The sequence below is a fragment of the Tachyglossus aculeatus genome, chromosome 3, assembly GCF_015852505.1.
Source record: "Tachyglossus aculeatus isolate mTacAcu1 chromosome 3, mTacAcu1.pri, whole genome shotgun sequence".
Lineage (NCBI taxonomy): Eukaryota > Metazoa > Chordata > Mammalia > Monotremata > Tachyglossidae > Tachyglossus > Tachyglossus aculeatus.
Genome location: NC_052068.1, coordinates 78,791,478 through 78,809,551, shown reverse-complemented (window position 1 = coordinate 78,809,551; position 18,074 = coordinate 78,791,478). Strand labels below are relative to the sequence as shown.

General features: G+C 43.2%; 1 protein-coding gene and 1 non-coding gene across 2 annotated transcripts in view; both read right to left on the bottom strand.

Annotated features, from left to right (window-relative positions):
- The window catches only part of ALPK2 (alpha kinase 2), a 136,094-nt gene that overhangs the window by 9,130 nt on the left and 108,890 nt on the right, over positions 1-18,074 (bottom strand). Inside the window, exons 11-12 of the mRNA XM_038743298.1 lie at positions 16,801-17,018; positions 8,220-8,268 (exon numbers count right to left, since the gene is read on the bottom strand). Coding sequence (XP_038599226.1) covers positions 8,220-8,268; positions 16,801-17,018 — 267 coding nt within the window. The remainder of the gene's footprint in view (positions 1-8,219; positions 8,269-16,800; positions 17,019-18,074) is intronic.
- LOC119926074 lies at positions 6,031-6,167 on the bottom strand. The gene has a single exon (XR_005449987.1). It is a non-coding gene; the product is annotated as a small nucleolar RNA SNORA7 (small nucleolar RNA).

Here is an 18,074-nt window from a genome sequence, read left to right as displayed (position 1 = left end):
TTCTAAGCACTGGGGAAGATACAAGGAGCCCCACGTGGGGCTCACAGTCAATCCTCATTTTACAGATGAGGTAACTGAGACACAGAGAAGTGAAGTGACTTACCCAAAGTCACACAGCTGACAATTGGCAGAGCCAGGATTTGAAGCCACGGCCTCTGAATCCAAAGCCTGTGCTCTTTCCACTGAGCTACGCTGCTTCTCTAACGGAGATAACTGAGTAATCTTGCTGTGGGCAGGGAATGTGTCTGTTTATTGCTATGTTCTACTCTCCCACGCACTTAGTACAGTGCTCTGCACACAGTAAGCGCTTAATAAATATGGTTGAATGAATACAATTGAGTGAGGCATTGGCAACAGGATGGACTCAGTGCGGTGCTTTACAATGGAGAGCTGTTGTAGGTTGCTTTTCTTATCTTCTATTTTGGTTACTGACGTGGAAATGAAGTAGGAGTCTGAACACTGCTTCTCTTTGTTTCGTTTAAATCCAGCAACACACAATGGGGATTGGATTCACTAGAAAGGTTAAACTGCTGACTCTGGTGCCCTCTAGTGAATAAAAGGGAGTTTTCAGTTCTCCCTCCAAAGGGGTTTCTAGAAACAGTTTTTTGTACTTTTTTCTGCCGGGACCGGCTTAATAAATTCCTCATGCACACGTTATTTTAAAAACCTATTACTAAAGGGAAATTTCTCAAGAAAAGCTGTCTCCGTTTATGATGAGCTCGGGTGGGGGGGCAAAAAATTTCATAATAGAAATATGGTATTTGCTAGAGCGAGCCCACTGAAACTATAGAAGATTTAGCCACTGATGAAAAATAAGTGGATAAACAGATGACAAGACAATTCGATTTCGTTTAGATCTGTATAACCACTTGGAACCATGCATTTGGTTTCGCAAAAAAAGATTAATGGCTTTGGGGATAGGCTAGAAATGGCTTGCAGTTGATTAATATCTGTTGTCTCCAAAGAGAAATAGTAGATGTTTCAGTTTTAAGAGCAATTTGAGGGGAAAATACCATTTAATTAAAATGAATAATTCATGAGTCTTTTCCCTATCTTCTTTTTTGATCTCATGAATAAAAATTGAACCCGAGATGCCAAAGCATACTTCAACTTAATTATACCAGGAATAAAATCCAGGTTTTCACTGCTGATTGAAGTGGGTCTAATGCTAGACTGTAAATGGAGTCTTTTCGTTCATTGTTTTTTCAAACAGAAATGACGCTGGGCCACTTGGAGTTGCTGAAAGTTTTGCTCCAATGGTGAACTGAGTTTTGTGGTGAGCTGAGACTGGTGTAAAATAGACTGGTGTCAGGTCATTTCTGTTTTCCACAATCAAGGCGGACAGGACATTACTATAATAAGCCAAGAATTACTCTGCAGTCTCTCCAGGTTTATGTAACCTCACTCTCATTCATGCATGGGAAGCAGTGTGGCTTAGTGGAAAGAGCCACGGGCCGGGAGTCAGAAAACCTGGGTTCTAATTCTGACTCTGCCCATTGCCTGCTGTGTGACCTTGGGCAAGTCACTTAACTTCTCTATGCCTCAGTCTCCTCATCTGTAAAATGGGGATTCACTACTTGTCCGTCCCCCCCCCCACCTATTTAGACTGTGACTAAGACTAGATTTAGACTGTCCCTGTGGGACAGGGACTGTGTCCAACCTGAATAACTTTTATGTACCCCAGTGCTTAGATCAGTGCTTGACACAGTAAATGCTTAACAAAAATGATGATGATGGCAATAATAATAATACATGTGCATGCATCCTAAGGAGGGCAGCTGATAGACAGGAATATAAACAGATGCTGAGTTTTATTTCTGTACCACTCCTGAAGGTATCTGCTGCTCAGAGCCAAGCCCTGCCAATGCCCACAAAGGAGAATTGAACTATTGCTTTCCACCCATGGATGAACTTCCCACCACTCTTCCAACTCCTACCATCAGCCCTATGGATTCAAAACCTGGTGACTTTGTCTTCTTTTTCCCTTCTGGATTACCAGGAGCTCAATCCAATAACAGTGCCCCTGACGCTGTGTATTGCTTTCTCTTTTTAGCCACTAGAAGACTTGCCAGATGTAAATCTCCACTACATATAACTAGAAAACTCTGTCTTTTACTTTGAAGGACTCTGGTCTTCCAACTCCAGCCCAGCTTCTCAATGCCCATCATGGCTTTCTTGACATGAATAGAGCCTTACTGACCATGCCTCCATGCTGTGACAAGCAATTCTAGAGGCTCTTAGATAGCTGTCTCAAAATATTTGTCATATTAAAGTAGTGAATAGGCCAATTTGACTTATTCAGTTATCTGAATGAATAGAAAGCCATTTCTGGTCTGAATATCTGTGCCTCTACTGAGAATTTTTAAAAAGCGCTCGTGAACAATGAACTGTTACTCAAGTCCGTACTTCTCTACTGTTACTAGAGAAGCAGTGTTGCCTAGTGGATAGAGCACAGGCCTAGAAGTCAGAATAATAATAATGATAGTATTTGTTAAGTGCTTACTATATGCCAAGCACTGTTCTAAGCGATGGTGGGGGGTACAAGATAATCAGGTTGTCCCACGTGGGGCTCACAGTCTTCATCCCCATTTTATAGATGAGAGAATTGAGGCACAGAGAAGTTAAGTGACTTGCCCAAAGTCACACAACCAACCAGTGGTGGAGTCGGAATTAGAATCCATGACCTCTGACTCCCAAACCTGGGCTCTTTCCACTGAGCCAAGATGCTTCTGTAATAATAATGGTGGTATTTGTTAACCACTTACTATGTGCCAAGCACTGTTCTAAGCACTGGGATAGGTACAAGGTAATCAGATTGTCCCACGTGGGGCTCACAGTCTTAATCCCAATTTTACAGATGAGGTAACAGGCACAGAGAAGTGAAAAGACCTGCCCAAAGTCACACAGCTGATAAGCTGCAGAACCAGGATTGGAACTCATGACCTCTGACTCCCAAGCCCGTATTCTTGCCACCTGGCTCTGCCACTTGTCTGCTGTGGGACCCTGGGCACTTAACTTCATTGTGCCTCAATTACCTCATCTGTAAAATGGGGATTAAGTCTCTGAGCTCTATGCGGGACAGGGATTCTGTCCAACCTGATTAACTTGTATCTACCCTGTTGCTTAGTACAGTGCTGGAACATAGTAAGCGCATAACAAATACCATAAAAAAAGTCCTTCTGGCAGTTTCTCACAATATCCCTGCAAGGAAAGGATTGTTCCTCTGGGGTGGGTTCCAATAGCCTGTTTGGAATATTGGCATGCATGAGCAGTAATAGTATTAGCATTACTATTACAGAGAAGCAGCACGGCTTAGTGGAAAGAGCGTGGGCTTGGGAGTCAGAGGTCATGGGTTCTAATCCCAGCTCTGCCACTTGTCAGATGTGTGACTTTGGGCAAGTGACTTAATCAATCAATCAATCGTATTTATTGAGCGCTTACTGTGTGCAGAGCACTGTACTAAGCACTTGGGAAGTACAAGTTGGCAACATGTACAGACAGTCCCTACCCAACAGTGGGCTCACAGTTTAGAAGGGGGAGACAGAGAACAAAACCAAACATATTAACAAAATAAAATAAATAGAATAGATATGTACAAGTAAAATAAATAGAGTAATAAATATGTACAAACATATATACATATATACAGGTGCTGTGGGGAAGGGAAGGAGGTAAGACGGGGCGGTGGAGAGGGGGACGAGGGGGAGAGGAAGGGGGGGCTCAGTCTGGGAAGGCCTCCTGGAGGAGGTGTGCTCTCAGTAGGGCCTTGAAGGGAGGAAGAGAGCTAGCTTGGCGGATGGGCAGAGGGAGGGCAATTCAGGCCAGGGGGAGGACGTGGGCCGGGGATCGACGGCGGGACAGGCGAGAACAAGGCACGGTGAGGAGATTAGCGGCAGAGGAGTGGAGGGTGCGGAATGGGCTGTAGAAGGAGAGAAGGGAGGTGAGGTAGGAGGGGGTGAGGTGATGGACAGCCTTGAAGCCCAGGGTGAGAAGTTTCTGCCTGATGCGCAGATTGATTGGTAGCCACTGGAGATTTTTGAGGAAGGGAGTAACATGCCCAGAGCGTTTCTGGACAAAGACAATCCGGGCAGCGGCATGAAGTATGGATTGAAGTGGGGAGAGACACGAGGATGGGAGCTCGGAGAGAAGGCTGATGCAGTAGTCCAGATGGGATAGGATGAGAGCTTGAATGAGCAGGGTAGCGGTTTGGATGGAGAGGAAAGGGCGGATCTTGGCAATGTTGCGGAGCTGAGACCGGCAGGTTTTGGGGAAGGCTTGGATGTGTCTCAGTTCCCTCATCTGTAAAATGGGGATTAAGACTGTGAGCCCCACGTGGGACAACCTAATTACCTTGTATCTACCCCAGCGCTTGGAATAGTGCCTGGCACATGGTAAGTGCTTAACAAATACCATCATTATAAATAGTATTTATCATCATCATCATCATCAATCGTATTTATTGAGCGCTTACTATGTGCAGAGCACTGTATTAAGCACTGGTAGAGAATACACATGTAGGAATTAGACATGTGTATTAGGGAGCTCGTGATCTTTTTGAGACTGGTGATATAGCAATTATCTGAGCAGCCATTCTGAGGGATTTGAGCTCAGATGTTTTTCCCTGGACTGTCTCAATCACTGGTCTCTTACTTACATATGACATGGATCTTGGGCTAATCAGAAGGGAGCCAGGAGAGCCATTTAGCCCAGGCCTCAGGCAGGGAATGTGTCCGTTTGTTGTTATATTGTACTCTCCCAAGCACTTAGTACAGTGCTGTGCATACAATATGTGCTCAATAAAGACTGACTCAAGGACAGGCCCAGCTCTTATGGTTTGGGCATCCTGTTCGAAGCCGAATCGTGGCCGAGCTTCAGGATCTGGAAATAGCTGGGGCATCGCAGAGAGGCTATGCATAGACAAATACCTGCCTCCAGTCCTAAAGGGATAATTCAGGTAAATCGTGTAATAACGATAATAATAATGATGGCATTTGTTAAGTGCTTACTATGTGTAAAGCACTGTTCTAAGCACTGGGGGGATACAAGGTGATCAGGTTCATTCATTCATTCAATCGTATTTATTGAGATCTTACTGTGTGCAGAGCACTGTACTAAGCACTTGGGAAGTACAAGTTGGCAACATATGGAGATGGTCCCTACCCAACAATGGGCTAGCAGTCTAGAAGGGGGAGGCAGACAACAAAACAAAGCATATTAACAAAATAAAATAAATAGAATAGTAAATATGTCCGGGGGTCAACGGCGGGACAGGCACAGTGAGGAGGTTAGCAACAGAGGAGCAGAGGTTGCGGGCTGGGCTGTAGAAGGAAAGAAGGGAGGTAAGGTAGGAGGGGGTGAGGTGATGGACAGCCTTGAAGTCGAGAGTGAGGAGTTTTTGCCTGATGTGTAGGTTGACTGGTAGCCACTGGAGATTTTTGAGGAGGGGAGTAACATGTCCAGAGCGTTTCTGCACTTGTTGTCCCATGTGGGACTCACAATCTTAATCCCCATTTTTTTTACAGAAGAGAAAACTGAGGCACAGAGATGTTAAGTGACTTGCCCAAAGTCACACAGCTGATAAGTGGTGGAGCCAGGGCTAGAACCCATGACCTCTGACTCCCAAGCCCGTGCTCTTTCCACTGAGCCACGTTGTTTCTCTGTATGCAAACAATGCAGCAAGTTGTGAAGTGGCCGCAGACAGCAGCAGAGTACGTAGTGAGGGAGAGGGGAGGACTGGAGTGGGAAACCAGCCTTAGTGAAGGCTTGCACCCAGTCAATGAGATTTGCCCATTCTGTTCTTGCTCATGAGACTCATTTAGAGTCTTGTCTTGTATTATGCTGTGGAGTCATGTCCGACCCATAGAGATGCCATGGACACATTTCTCCCAGAACCCCCCACGTCCATCTGCAATCTTTCTGGCAGTGTATCCATAGAGTTTTCTTGGTAAAAATAATTCCTTCTGTGAAGTAAACTTGAGTTTCCACTCTCAATCTCTCCCGTGCTGCTCTGCCCAGCACAGGTGAATTTTGACTTGTAGCAGATTGCCTTCCATTCGCTAGCCACTGCCCAGACTAGGATGGAATGGGTATGCCTCTGCTTCACTCTCCCTCCTATAGTCAAGACTGGTAGAGTACTGGAAACTCTCCAGGTGTGACCCAGAGAAGGGATCATTTAGAGACATGAAAACAAAAACTGAGGAAATGCAACCCAGAGTAGAAGAAGCCCTGTAATAAGTGCAACACCCAGACCCCATCTTAGCTAGTTTTCTTCAAGAAAGAGCTCAGGAGGAGGCACTCAAACCACATTCTGGGCCTGAATCAATCAATCAGTCACTGTTTAGTGAGAGCTTACTGAGTGCAGAGCACTGTATTTAGTGCTTGGGAGAGTACAATGCAACAGAGTTGGTAGACACATTCCCTGCCCACAGGGATCTTACCGTCTACAATCTGAAGAGCTATCTGAACATTTCCTAAAGAAAGGTGAAGAACACATCCCTTTTCTTTTCCCATTTTCTCATCTGATGCTGGCGCAGAACAGTATTACACCCATAGCCAGGGCTGAAGGTATCAGAGCTGAAACTGCTCTGGATTTTTTTTTTTCATGGTGCTTGTTAAGTGCTGTTACGTACCAGGCCCTGTATTAAGCAGTGGGGTAGACACGAACTACACAGTCCTTGTCGCACGTGGAGCTCACAGTCTTATTTCCCATTTTAATAATAATAACTGTAGTATTTGTTGAGCACTTACTATGTTTTAGGTGCTGTACTAAGCACTGGGGTAGATACAAGCAAAACAGGTTGGTTACAGTCCCTGTCCCATGTGGAGCTCACAGTCTTAATACAGATGAGGTAACTGAGGCACTGAGAAGTGAAATGACTTGCCCAAGGTCACAGCAGACAAGTGGCAGAGTTGCCCATGCTGCTTCCCTTCAGGCCTCAAATAGATCAATATTCTTCCTGCAGGACAGGAATGGAAACCTTCCTCAGCAAACCCCAATTCTCATTTCTTCTTCAAGCACCCTCAGAAAACACCCCATTGGCGGTGCCTACAAGGAATCTCCAACCGAGTCCTCTTCCGTCGATCAGCTGCCTTCAATACCGCAGATCACCCCCTTTTCTTGGAAACATTAGCTAACCTTGGCTTCACTGACACTGATCTCTCCTGGTTTTCCTTTTATCTCTCTGGCTGCTCCTATTCAGTGTCATTCACTGTCCCGCCTGCTTCCCACCCCACTAACTGTTGGCATCCCTCAAGGCTCAGTTCTGGGTCCCTTTCTTTTCTCCATCAACATCCGCTTCCGCAACTTCAACTACCATCTCTATATGGATGATTCCCGTATATACTCTCCAGCCCTGACCTCTCTCCTCTGCAGTCTCACATTTCTTCCTACCTTCAAGATGTCCCACCGACCCCTCACACTTAACATGTCCAGAATAGAACTCCTCATCTTCCCATCTAAACCCTGTCCTCCCCAAGACTTTCCTATTAGCTGTACACAACATTACCACTTTACAACCCTGGGCTCCTGTTGGATAGAAAGTAAACCTTGCTGGCTAGTGAATTTAAGCATTTGGGATCAACACAGGGGGCCTAAGGATAGATTGGTCCCAGGCAGATGCAGGCTCCCAAATGGAATTTTCCACAGAAAAATTATCCTCAGAAAATATGTCTCGCCCTAGCAGGGACAGCTCATGTATCGATGTGGCAAAACTAGCTGATATTTCATAGCTACTCAATATCCATTTCCTCCTCATATATTTTATTTTTTAACTGCAAATTCGATGAATTATTTGCAATTGGAAAAGGAAATAATTCAAAAATGGTTCTGTATTTTGAAAAGAGTGTTAAAGGTTAGTGATGTTTGGCTAGCAAGCTGGAGATATCAGAAAAGGAAACATTAGAAAAATAAAATATCTGTGTCAAGATGAAGACAAATGTCACCTTTCCTATGTCCCAGTGAAACTGATGGAATTAATTCTAAAGTAAATCTGCCACATGCTCTTTTTTAGCCTAAACTGAAAAACAAATGTGTTTCCTTGAAAGAATGTTTCCTATAAATATTTCATGAGAGAGAACAAGGTTAACTAAAGTCACTCCAAGAACATTTGTCTTTTAAATTTGGGATTAGAAACCAACTTTTTGTGAATCGTTTTTGACCAAAGCAATATTTAAAGTGCAATGCAAGTACACTTTAAAATTTCTGGGTTTCTTCCACTCACCCTTTAGCCAATGTTGCTATGCCAACGTCAGTTAACTTCATTCCCACACCTATGGAACACAGAAAAATGGAGTGTGAATTACAGAGCTTCCAGGAAAGATCAAAGGCCTCAGTTTTCATCAGCAAGATGGAGTCCCTCATTAATAATAATAATAATTATGGTATTTGTTAAGTGCTTACTATATGTCACATACTGTTCTAAATGCTAGGGTAGAAACAAGTTAATAAGGTGGGATTACAGTCTAAGAAGGGGTTCACAGCCTAAGAAGGAAGCAGAACATCTAAGTAATTCCTCAATTTCCAGATGAGGAACCTGAGATACAGAGAAGTGACATGACTTGCCCAAGGTCACACAGCAGGCTACTGCAGGAGCTGGGATAACTCAGGTCCTCTGACTCCCAGGCCAACTTTGTTTCCACTAGACCAAGCTGCTTCTTTGTTAATCATCTCCTTTGTGCATAAGCACACAATTTCAACCTCTCTTCCTTAACCTGTGACTGCTCCCTCTGTCCCAGAGACAATTCTAGCAGGAACTAACAGCTTTCCAATATAATAACCAGAGAGTAGAAATGGGTCAAAAATGTTTTTGAATCATCTTGCAAGTTGCTCGGAGCATATCCTGGCTAAGCACTCTGAACTGTGGCTGATGTGAATCACCGGAGGCTGAGATACCCTAGCTATGGAGGCCTTTTGCAGCCTTTAGAAATGACAATTCCTACCCTGGGCCCCCTCATTTAAAGATTTCCTTTTGCTATTCTAACCACTCTGGATTTTCCTCTGTTATTATTCAACTGAATTATGCCCACCCTTTGATCATTTCCTTTCCAGTTGAATGGGAGACAGTTTAGATTATGGTGACTTGCTCAGGCTGTTGGCTGTGCAAATCTGAACCCATTTAAATGTTGAGGAGGCGAGCATTCCCTCATAATGAGGCTGAGAAGGACTTAGTGTGGTGGTGAGCTGGGTGGCAGGACAATTGAGTGAAACACCAAAGCTTAGGAACTTTGAAGAGGGAATTCTTCAACCAGGTCCCAAAGTTTAGGCTTGAAATTTCCTGGGGGTGTTGATGAAAGTTTAAGATCTAGGAGAAATTTCAGGTCCTAGAGGTGAGTGGAGCTTCAGAAGGACAGGAAAGTGATGTGGGGACAACTGGGCAACACAACCTAAGGTTACCAATGCCTGCCTGAGGTTCCAACTTTGGGAAGGGACAAAGGTAAGATTGGCCAAAAGCCAGTCAAAGGCTCTGATACACACGGTGGGGATGGGGCCCTTAGAACCCAGTAGGATCCTTAACCACAATGGGAACTCCCATGCAGGCAAGTCAAAGATGGACCAGAAAGTCCCCTTTCCTCCAGAGGGTATTCTGCAGGGACCTTCAGCTTGTCCAGCAAGGGAGTTACCACTCCACCCCTGCAGGCCATCCATATCTTAAGGATGGAAGCCAATCAATCAATGGTATTTATTGAGCACACAGTGTGCAGAGCACTGGACTAAGCGCTTGGGAGAGGACAGTACAACAGAGTTGGTAGGAGTGATCCCTGTCCTCAAGGATCTTATAATCCCCAATGTTACTAAGGGGTTGACTTCAATTTTTTTTTTGGGTATTTGTTAAGCACTTACTATTTGACAGGCACTATTCTAAGCATTGGGGTAGATAAAAGTTGTTGGACACAGTCCATGTACCACATGGGTCTCACAGTCTTAATCCCCATTTTACAGATGAGATAACTAAGGCACAGAGAAATTAAGTGACTTGCCCAAGGTCAAACAACAGAAGAGTGGTGGAGCTGGGATTAGAACCCAGGTCCTTCTGACTTTCAGGCCGATGCTTCATTTCCACTAGATTGTAAACTCTTTGCGGGCAAGGATTGTGAACCATAGTAAGTGCTTAACATGTAGCATTAAAAAAAAGGTATTGTAATGCACGGACCCAAGTGCTTAGTACAGTGCTCTCTGTACACAGTAAGTGGTCAATAAATGCTACTGATTGAGTGAATTATTCCCACACCTATGGATCACAGAAAAATGAAGTGCAAATTTTACAGAACTTTTCAGTAAGGATCAACTGTGCAGAAGGGCATCAGGTCTGGGTGTTAGCTAGAGTTGGAATGTGTCAACTTTTTCAACTTTAGGAGGTAGTCAACAATTTTTTACTTCTCATTTTTCTTTTCATTGGCAAGGAAATATTGGACATCAAGAGACTGTCAGGAAGTACAGTGTTATTTTCTCCCAATTTATTTGCTTGCCCAGAGGGTGGCTGTAGTGAAGCGAGTAAAATGAAAGCCAAGTGTGGCTGAATTATGGACCATTCTCTAATGAAAGTACACCTTGATTTCTTGACGTCCCAACTGCTTTACAATTCCATTTCAGAATGATCTGAGTCAGGCTATCAGTTGAGGCTGGTTCAAAACCAAATATATTTTCATCCTTTCCAGTGTTTTAGAAATTCTGCATTTAATCTAAGAAAGCAGCAGTAGACTAAATTACAACAACCTCCTTGCCTCGGGAGGCTAGGCCTGCGATCTGTGCCCACCATCACCTCTGGGAGAGGACAGGTCTGCACCCTTACAGCCACAAGGATCAGTTTAAAGAGTTCTTCAATGGGGTCTTTATTCCACCTAAAATGTCAAAGAAAAAAACTGAAACATTTTCAGGTCCCAAGCAGGCAATTTCCCCTAGAAAGACTGTTGACTTTGAACTGCTTCTGGTATTTTCCACTAATTGTTACTGTTTCATTGTGGATGATTTTTAGTCTTAGCTCATCAGCCCTTTGTTGGGTAGGGACTGTAAGCAATCTGATTACTTTATATTCATTCATTCAATCGTATTTATTGAGCACTTACTGTGTGCAGAGCACTGTACTAAGCACATGGGAAGTACAAGTTGGCAACATGTAGAGACGGTCCCTACCCAACAACAGGCTCACAGTCTAGAAGGGGGAGACACATGTAGCACAGCACTTAGTAATAATAATAATAATAATAATAATGGCATTTGTTAAGCGCTTACTATGTGCAAAGCACTGTTCTAAGCGCTGGGGAGGTTACAAGGTGATCAGTTTGTCCCACGGGGGGCTCTTAGTCAATCCCCATTTTACAGATGAGGTAACTGAGGCTCAGAGAAGTTAAGTGACTTGCCCAAGGTCACACAGCAGACAAGTGGCAGAGCTGGGATTCAAATCCATGACCTATGACTCCAAAGCCCGGGCTCTTTCCACTGAACAGCATTTAGCACACAATAAGCATTTAATAAATACCAAAATAAGTAATCAACAGCTTCATGTTTTATCGTTTCTCTTCATGCATAAGCACTATGGGATGCAAGAGCTACATCTGAGCTCCTTCATCGTCGTCATTATCAATGGTATTTATTGAGCCCCTACTGTGTGCAAAGCACTGTACTAGACACTTGGGAGAGTACTGTGCAACAGAGTGGTTAGATATGTTCCTTGCCCAAAAGCCATCAGGTTTCCCTTGTTTGGGGGTGAGATTGGGAACCACCTTTCAGTTCCTCTTCCAGGAAAGGACAACTTCCCAGCATAGTGTAATTGATAGGGCATGGGCCTGAGAGTCAGAAGGTCATGGATTCTAATCCTGGCTCTGCCACTTTTCTGCTGTGTGACCTTGGGCAACTCACTTCACTTCTCCGTGCCTTACTTACCTCACCTGAAAATGCAAATTGAGTATGTGAGCCCCACGTGGGACAGGGACTGTATCCAATCCTATTTGCTTGTATCTACTCCAGCACTTAGTACAGTACCTGGCACATAGTAAGTGCTTAACAAATACCACAATTATTATTACTGTCCGATGTACCTCCAGCTACTAAGTGGTCCCAATTAAGGCGTGTGGGTGACTGGGGATATGACAGAACTGGTTGCATCCTTCTGTCATCATTTCTGCTAGGGTTCGGTTGTGACTTCTCTAAGCAGCATTTCAGGTATCAGGCAAGAGTCTGTCTGAGACCCAGCCTGTGGCCTGAATCAATGGAGTCCTGCGGCAACATAACAAAACCCAGGGCATGTTTCTTTTCATTAGGGCTAGCCAGACAGAAGCAAGAAACTCTGCCTTTCCAAAATGCACCTGTGAGCTGAAATAAATACGGCATTTTTGTATAAGCCAAAAGACATTCTTAAAGCATTTTCTCTGGTGGGTAGCTATTTCATCTCTTTTTTCCTCAGTGCTCACAACCAGGACTTACATAGATGCAGTTCATAAGGCTCAGATTACAGTGTTAGAAAAAAAACAGTCTCCACAAAAAAAAAAATCCTTCTTATTTTACTTTATGTCCCATGTAGGGTGTGGGAGGCTGTATCACAAATCACTATTGAATTTTCTGAATCTATGTTCGTTTTGTTTTTCCAAACATTTTAGCTAGAAAAAAATTTGAAACTGGAAAAAGCTTCTCCATCCACCGTAATTCCTAAATGCCACAGTCCAATGGGCCAACTCTCTTTTTTGATTATATAACTACTATTCAGATTGGGTTTGGCTAAATCCTTACAGTATAATGGTTTTAACTGTAATACAAAGTGGGAGAAAAGCTTATAGACTGGGTATTGGAGAAAAGTAATGTACATTTTGAGGCTAATAAAGGGGGTGCCTATTATTAGTAGTAGTAGTAGTAGCAATAATACTACTACTAATAATAACTGTGGTATTGAAGTGTTTACTATGTGTCAAACGCTCTATTAAGCACTGAGGAAAGTACAAGTTGATCAGGTTGGATGCAGTCCTACCTGTGATTTATTTGAGTATTTATCTTCCAGTACATTGAGAAGCAGCATGCCTCAGTGGAAAGAGCACACACTTTGGAGTCAGAGGTCATGGGTTCAAATCCCGGCTCTGCCAATTATCAACTGTGTGACTTTGGGCAAGTCACTTAACTTCTCTGTGCCTCAGTTACTTCATCTGTAAAATGGGGATTAAGACTGTGAGCCCCCCTTGGGACAACCTGATCACCTTGTAACCCCCTCAGCGCTTAGAATAGTGCTGTGCACATAGTAAGCACTTAATAAATGCTACTATTATTATTATTATCATTATTATTATTATTATTATTAGCTCCTTGAGGTCAGGGATTAGGTTGACTAATTCTATTACCTTCTCCCAAACGCTTTGTACAGGACTCTGCACAAATACTACTCATTGGCTCTGGTGCTACTTACTAATGTAAAACATGGTCTCAGGTTCATTTTAACAGGACCAGTCATTTTCATCTTAGAACCTATAAGAAGCGGTGCTGGTTTCTGGATTAATCAATGGAGGAAGACCTGGCAGCTCTTAGAGAGCCCTGCACCTCCCCAGGCTTCTAGGCAAAGAGCATAAGGCTTTGGGGCTACAGGAGAAAAGAGATCACTCAAGTGTCACTGAGGAATTTTGGACCAGGTTTTGGAGGTAGAAAAATCTATCCAAGTAGGGATGGAAGACAGAAAATGTACTTGACTTTTATATCAAGCTTCTGGGGAAAGGGGTCACAAAAACACACCCACAGCCAAACAAAAGGTTTGCCATAAAATTAAATTAACAAACCAAACATGTGACCTCTTTCATTCATTCATTCATTCATACAATTATATTTATTGAGAGCTTACTGTGTGCAGAGCACTGTACTAAGCACTTGGGAAGTACAAGTCGGCAACATATAGAGATGGTCCCTACCTAACAACGGGCTCACAGTCTAGAGGGAGTCTTTCCTTAAGACTCCTATGCCCTTAGACTTTCAGGTTTTCTGTCTCCAAACAAAGACCATCTTAAAAATCAATCTATCTCCTAAACCATGAAAATTCTGTTGCAGTTGCTTTGGGATATTATTTGAGATAGACTTGTTGCTGGTTCTGTAAGCCTGTAGACCCTTGTGTATGCAACTGAGAGACCACAACTAAGCCACTGATACTGCCTCATTATTGTCTGCTAGAGGGCAAAGCTGTATTCCTTTCCCCTTCCCCTTGTGTCTTCCAAATCACATGTAATGAGGTGAAAGGAGAAAACGATTGTTTAAAGCAGCGTACTGTAATTACAATGGTGAGGATGGTAACAAAGACAGATTTTATGGCAGCAGTGACTAAATAAATATATCTGTGAAACACTAAACACCTTAAATGACACATTTCAATTTACAGGAGAACGTAAGGCTGCATTACTGATTTTATTGGCAATTCCAAACTAAAATGCTCTATGAGAAGCTTCAGGCCTCTACTTTTCAGTTTCAAGAGCTCTATTTAATCTGAAATTAACACTGAGAGGGAAAACAAAGGGGAATTCAGAAGCAACTCTGCCGCAAAATGCCAATTAAAATAGCAAGTAGGTATGGGGTAGTAAAGAAAGAGGTTTTGTGAGTGTTATCTCTTCTGAGAATGAGAAGGGACAAAGCATAACAATCAATGAAATTTACTGAATGCTTACTATATGCAGAGCACTGCACTAAGTGCTTGGAAGAGTACAACAGAGATAGTAGAGTTGTTCCCTGCCCACAATGAGCTTCCATTCCAGCAGAGGAAAAAGTTACTGTTCTGTTTATCTCATGAGCAAGACTGATAACTAAAACTCTGGGTTAGTCTGGAGAAAGCATCTCAAGGGAAGTTGTGGAGGTCAGTTCCTTTCCCAAGAGTGGGTTGGGGGAGCGCTGACCTGTGCTGTGGCCCAGAGATATCAAGTTTGACCTTGACTTGGGTTTGACCTAAGCCCTCAGGGAGTCTTCATCTCCCATGCCCTTCTTTGTCATCCTCACTTGCTCCCTTTGCTCTTTCCCTCACTCCCTGCTTAATAAATATCATTGACTGATTGATATTTATTTATATTAATGTCTGTCTCCCCCTCTAGACTGTAAGTTCATTGTGTGCAGGGAATGTGACTGTTTACTGTTGTATTCTACTAAGCGCTTAGTATAGTGCTCTGCATGGTAAGTGCTCAAAAAATGCAAATGACTGACTCAGTTTTATGGCAAAAAAACATTCCCCTTTTTTGACATTCAGTAGCCAAGAGGAGCAGTGTAATTATGGATCATTAAATATTTCAAACACCAAAAACCTTATTTTAATAATAATAATAATAGTGGTATTTGTTAAGCACTTACTGTGTGCCAGGTACTGTACTAAACACTGAGGTGTATACAAGCAGATCGGTTTGGACACATTCCCTGTCCCATGTGGGGCTCACAGTCTCAATCCCTATTTTACAGATGAGGTAAATGAGGCACAGAGAAGTGAAGTCACCTGCTAAAGGTCACACAACAGACGTATGGCAGAGCCAGGATTACAACCCATGATCTTCTAATTCCCAGGTTCATGCTCTATCCAATATACCATGCTATGTGACTTAGGGCGAGTCACTTAATTTCTCTGTGCCTCAATTACCTCATCTGTAAAATGGGGATTAAGACTGTAAGCCCCATGTGGGACAACCTGATTACCTTGTATCCCCTGCAGCACTTAGAACAGTGCTTGTCACATAGTAAGCATTAACAAATGCCATCATTATTAATTCCAGATCTGTTCTCCCTCTTACTTAGGGACTGAGCCCCATGTGGAAGAGGGACTGAGTCTGACCTGATTAATTGTGTCTACCACAGTGCTTGGCACATAATAAATGCTTGACACATACCACAGTTATTCATAGTATTTCTAAAATCCTACCACCTCCAGGAGACCTTCCCTTATTAACCTCTCATCTTCCCACCTTTTCTTTTGCATCACCTAAGAATTTGGGTACTGATTCCTGTCCTATCCCAGGAGCACCTACATATATGTCTTAGCTGCTCCCCATACTTAAAGAAGCAGCTTGGCTTCGTGGAAAGAGCACAGGCTTGGGAGTCAGAGGACATGGGTTCTCATCCAGGCTCCGCCACTTGTCTGCTGGGTGACCTTGGGAAAATCACTTAATGTCTCTGTGTCTCAGTTACCTCATCTGTAAAATGGGGATTAAAAGTGTGAGTCCCACGTGGACAACCTGATTACTCTGTATCTACCCCAGTGCTTAAACAGTGCTTGGCACATAGTAAGTGCTTAACAAATACCATAATTATTATTATTACTTCTATTCCTTTGAGTGTCATACACCCCACCTGGATTGTGAATTCCTCAAGGGCAAAGATTTTGCCTTTTATCTCTATTGTAGTCACTTAAGTCCTTCATACAGTGCTCTGCACACAGTGCGTGCTCAATAAATACAACTGATTGTTTGATCAATGGTATTTATTGAGTTCTTACTCTGTGCAGAGCACTGTACTAAGTGCTTGGGAGAGTACAATATAACAGAGTTGGTAGACAGGTTCCCTTCCCACAAGGAGTTTACAGTCTCAAGGGGGAAACAGACATTGATATAAATAGATTAAATTGTGGATATTTACATAAGCATTATAGGGCTTAAGGAGGGCTGAATAAAGGGTGAAAATCCCGGTGATCTGATAGATAGATCGATAGATCAAGTTGATAACAAGTAAGGAAAAAGTTAGGAGGCAGGTTGTGAGATACAGGAGAATTTACTTGGGCCTTGGGTAGTCAAGAATGAAGTCCCTAAATCAGTGCATATTGTGGGTCTTCAGAAAGGGGTTGCCCTTCAGAGCCTGTAGAGAGTTGCCCCTACCTTGCATGTCTGTGACCAGCAAACCACCGCTTGTTTTCTGATACACCCAGTGCTGGAAGGTACAACACTTCTGGCCAGCCTCAGATTCTCTTCTCAGAAAATTGATTTCCTTCCCATCCCTAATAGAATACTTGACAAATTCCCCAATCAGCTCCTCCTCCACTGTGGCATAAGGGATGTTGTTTTCAGGCCGATGAATAAGGAAAATTGGAATGATCCTGGGGAGAGAAAGAAATGATCATTTCAAAATTCTCATGAAGGAAAGAAAAAAATTGTACCAGAATGCTCAGAACCGACCCCAGGTGGCTGTGGGGAGCCCATATAAATGATTACTAAGTTCTACTAGCCTTGAGGCTAAAAGTCTCTTTTGTGTGTGATTGAGCAGGAGCCAAGGACTTTCCCCAGAAACCATGGGACAGGAGAGTGGTAGAAGAGAAAGGCATTCTTGCAAATAGGTGCAATTTCCCTTATAGAGACTTTAATCTGTATTGCAGTCAGTCCTCCATGGAACCATCTGCAAAATTTTAAAGGTATTCATCATCATCATCATCAATCATATTTATTGAGCGCTTACTGTGTGCAGAGCACTGTACTAAGTGCTTGGGAAGTACAAGTTGGAAACATATAGAGACAGTCCCTACCCAGCAGTGGGCTCACAGTCTAAAAGGGGGAAACAGAGAACAAAACCAAACATACTAACAAAATAAAATAAATAGAATAGATATGTATTCATTAAGTGCTTACTATGTGCCAGATACTGTAGTAATAATAATAGTAATGACAGTATTTGTTAAACACTTACTATGTGTCAAGCACTGTTCTAAGTGCTGGGGTAGACACAAGGGAATCAGGTTGGACACAGTCCTTATCCCACATGGGGCTCACAGTCTTAATCCTCATTTTACAGATGAGGTAACTGAGGCACAGAGAAGTTAAGTGACTTGCCCAAGGTCACACACAGACAAGTGGCAGAGTTGGGATTAGAACCCATGCCCTCTGACTCCCAAGCCTGTGTTCTTGCCACTAGGCCATCTTGCTATTAGGCTATGCTGCTTCCCAGCATCTGCCCCAGACACTGTATTAAATTCTGGGGCAGATACAAGATAATCAGGTTGGACAAAGCCCCTGTCCCACATGAGGCTCGCAGTCGGGAGGAGATGGATTTAATCCCATTTTACAGAGCAGGTATCTGAGGCACTCAGAAGTTGTGAGAAACAGCATTCCCTAGTGGATAGGGCACACCCCTGGGAGTCTGAAGGGCCAGTGTTCTAGTC